The following is a 4,171-nucleotide window of genomic DNA, read 5'->3' as shown; positions in this document are numbered from 1 at the left end:
ACGGTTTTGGAATCATGTGACTTGCCCTAGGGGCCAACAGGCATAGCTTACAGCATCACAAGGTCCCAAATGCCCAAACTCATAAGAGTCGTTCCACCCTTGGGTTCAGGTCCCGTATGGGAGATATGGGGGATAAAACGTAGAAACGGAGCATTTAACAAGCGTTTCATTTTACCAGCTGTGAGCGAAAAACGTGAAATTGGCCGAGACGATGAGAGTTTTAAAGGCCGCTTCCAAACGGCGGGGTCTCTTTTGTTTTTTTTGTAACACTACATTTAGTGAAACAGAAACAGCAAGGAATGTCAGGAAACATCAATCCATTTCTCATAAATCATAATCCGCCGTCTGGCGCCCTGGAGGGAGGCAGAATTCCTGCCCTATGAAATCACAACAAAGAAAATTATTGTACAAACATTTATGAGAAAAAAAAAACTCAAGCTTCGAAAAAAGAGAAAATGATTTCAATCGATCTCAGAGGTCCTGAAAAAGCTACTGGGATCGGAATAAGGAATTTCTCTAATTATGAAAAACACCGGCAATGCACACATCGGTCCCTGCATCGGACGAAAGTTTTTGTCGGAACCGTCGTAAAACCTACGCAACTCTGAGTAACGGCCCAAAAGTAGGGACCCTGGTACTTTTTGTTTTAGCAAATCAGTATTGGGTTAAATAACAGGTTTTTTGCCACTGTGTCTGCCCCTCTTCCCTCTGCATTGATAGTCAAACGTACATTATATGGACGGAAGTATTGGGAACTTGGTCTGCGTCTAGTAGCTCAGATCTGTTATTTTGGCCCAAAACACGAACAAAAAGCCAGGCCGTAGCCGTCAGTTTGTACCAATTTATATACACGCTATACAAACAAATGTATTGGGCACATGACCATTACTCCTAAATACATCGACATTCATATCTAGTTGGTCCCCCTTTGTAGCCACAACACTCTTCTGGGAGGCTTTCCACCAGATTTTGGAGAGGTTTTTTTGGGTAGACCAGGAAGACGGAGAAGAATAAAAAAGAAAAGATGCATGCAGAAAATTGGTAAGCAAGTTTCATCATTGCTGTATTTACATACCCAGCCCGACACGGCGGAGCAGTCACGTCTCCCATCTTCATCGGTCCGGAGGGCATTGTTGATGTTACTTCCGGGACTCTGAAAACATTCGTACCCAACAAGCATTCTGCGTTCCTAGAGAATAGGAGGAGCAGAGTCATTTTTAGTCATCTCATGCTTCTTTAGGCAAGTTTTGGTCGATTGTCCCGCTTTCTGACCTAAACCCCTCTCTGTTCGTGCCTTTTTGTAGACGGTAAGGATGCTTGCTGGGGATGAGTACATCATAGTTATCCTACAACCTTAGCTGCAACAACGCCTTATTAAACAGCAGAATATGTGAATGTAAATTAAATTTAGTAAAATCCATTCTTCTTCCACATTCCTTACTCGGTTAGATAAATGGCCACGGATAGGCCACATAAATCGTAGTAGAGCCATACCCTTTATCCATGCCTCTGATATTACCCCCTCAATCGAAAATGTTCTTCTTTGGTCGTTTCAGGTCGTATGAGGCGGCCCACTAACCCACAGCTTATTCTATTATTCTTTATCGACATGTTACATTTAATTAGAATATATTTTGATATCGTGATAATTTCCTTTGTAATTAATTTAAGTAAAGGGTGCGCCATTAAACGAGCCTCTGCCTTCTAACAAGAGGTTAACAATCTAGGAGTCCACGGCTGATCTGCCTGGAAATGTTCGTGCCGTACATCAATATTTAAGTAACTCGATCTAACTACAAGTCTAAGGAAAGCTGGGAGGAGATTTGGACGGCAGAAGCGCTGCTCTTTAAATCGCTCTGAAACACTTCATCCTTTTTTAAGGTCACATTCATTGACTCTTGCAGTCCTTGCCGTTCACCATTATTTGGTGAATCCGGGTTTTTTCCCTATTTATAGCCGGAGTCTTTGTCTGCGGTATGTATATAATGTTTGATGTTCCATAACCACAAACCTTTGTGAAAAGGGGGACTGGGAATTTGACATTTTTCGGAAGCAGGTAAGCAATCTACCCAGTTTGCTTTCGCTGCGTGTTTTTTTTTATTACACACTTTTTTTGTTGTTGTTTTTAGCATTTGGTTTCTACGTTTGTCTGCTTCCCCTGCGAACGCTCAGATATAAAATTAGTTCAGCTGTATTTTGGAGTCCATTAAATAATATTTTTGTTTAATCATTTGGTAACATTGTTCTGTTTCTTAAAGTGCATTTGTAGTGTGATGTTTGTAAAGGTTTTATGTTGCTTTATCAGACATTTCTATCACTTTGTAGCTTTTCTTCATATCGCTAGAATCCTGGCACTGCATAAACCGTATTATATAAGAAACATCTAATATTCACACCCAGGTTGACTCACACTGCAGGAAAATACTAATTCTGGGCAAGTTCTGTGCTCTCTACAGTTTTCTGCGTTTTCCATCATGACATAAATAGCAACTGAAATATTAAGTTACTTTTAGTATAGATTTCTGTGATTAAACAGCAAGATAACCGTATTTCTAAATAAATATATTTTTTTAATGTATCATTTCCGCCACGTTCCGAATCGCCAGTATATTACTTTAGGGCGGTAAATAAAATGCATTGGCAGATCCTGAAATCCATAGCTATGTTCACTACGTAAATATGGTTTAAGGGATTAGACAATTTAGCAGTTATGGATCATTTGGAAACTGAAATGCACTTTACATTTACACTTTGTAACTGATATACATGTACAGCGTGACATATTGGTGACATATATATATATATATATATATATATATATGTTTAGAATACTCGTACGATACGAGGCAGGGATTGGGGATGGGAATGCTGTTTGTGGTTGGTGGTATATATAAGATCTTTAAGCAAATTAGGCCAAAACACCTTTAAAACATGAAAAAAAAATGATTAAAGCAAACACCGATATTAACATTTTGTATTCCTGTTTCATTTATAAAAACGACAATCCCTGTGATGCGGTGGGCTTCATCAAAACGTATGGGAAATGTTAATTCAACAACATCTGTGGTGTAGGGCGAGGTGGGAACGGGAGTGAGAAGCGGACAAACTCCGCTCCCTTGACCAGAAAAAAAAACAAACAAGAAATTGACCTGAAGACCCGGAGACTCCGGCAAACCAAGAGTTCCGAGTTATTCCTATTGTTTCTGAATCTGTTACTCAAAACACAATGAACACGACGTATGTTTGCTCCATAAGTACGTCCATTATGTGCCGCTACCCAGATGATTCTGTTGGTTCTTAAAAGAACGAGCAGACTAACCCGGCTACTATACAAAATATGGTTTGATTTTGAAACATTAAAGGTTTGTGTTCAGTTATATATATTATATTATATATATATTATATGATAGAAAAACTGGGATTGACTGAAAATGGTAAAAATGTCTCATTTCAGAGCCCTAATGCATCTTCGTCACTAACCGCATTTTCATTCTTTTCAGATGCTATTTACGTCCGAGGTTCTTTTACGGACGACCATGGTCCATAAGAGCAAATCTTTCTGGATTGCCAATTTTAAAGATAACGCCCTTAACATCAACGTCGGCGGATTGAAAAAACGCGTCAGTTCTATGACGCTTTCGCAATTCCCAGACACCAGACTCGGACGGTTGCTGCTCTGCGAATCCGAGGAGTCCATTCTCCAGATCTGCGATGACTACGACTTCGTATCCAAGGAGTTTTACTTTGATCGCAACCCTGGACTTTTCCCGTATGTCTTATATTTTTACGAGACCGGCAAACTCCATCTGATGGAAGAACTGTGCGCCTTCTCCTTTTCCCAAGAAATCGAGTACTGGGGCATCAGCGAGTTCTTCCTAGACTCGTGCTGCAGCTATAGATACCACGAGCGAAAGTTAGAGAGCAGGCGGCGGAACTGGGACGAGGAGAGCGAGGTGAGCAGCGTTGACACCTCGGTGGATGAAATTTCCGACTTTAACCACGACCTCATGCGCTTTAATACCTTGCAGTGTGGAAATTTGCGTAAACGACTTTGGCTCACGATGGAGAATCCGGGTTATTCCATTCCAAGTAAAATATTTAGCTTTATCTCGATCTGCGTTGTTATTCTTTCTATATCTACGATGTGTATCAACAGCATGCCGGAATACCA

At 40.4% G+C, this 4,171-nt stretch overlaps 1 protein-coding gene across 1 annotated transcript in view; it reads left to right on the top strand.

The window, feature by feature from the left end:
* Positions 1-3,536: 3,536 nt before the first annotated feature.
* The window catches only part of LOC149273560 (delayed-rectifier potassium channel regulatory subunit KCNS1-like), a 2,081-nt gene continuing 1,446 nt past the window's right edge, over positions 3,537-4,171 (top strand). Inside the window, exon 1 of the mRNA XM_089506162.1 lies at positions 3,537-4,171. This exon is cut by the window's right edge and continues 331 nt beyond it. Within this exon, the coding sequence (XP_089362288.1) occupies positions 3,537-4,171 (635 nt within the window).

This window comes from Sceloporus occidentalis, unplaced genomic scaffold, assembly GCF_023333645.1.
Source record: "Sceloporus occidentalis isolate IW3139 unplaced genomic scaffold, rSceOcc1.0.p SCAF_368, whole genome shotgun sequence".
Taxonomy (NCBI): Eukaryota; Metazoa; Chordata; class Lepidosauria; order Squamata; family Phrynosomatidae; genus Sceloporus; species Sceloporus occidentalis.
This window is presented reverse-complemented; position numbering and strand designations above follow the sequence as displayed.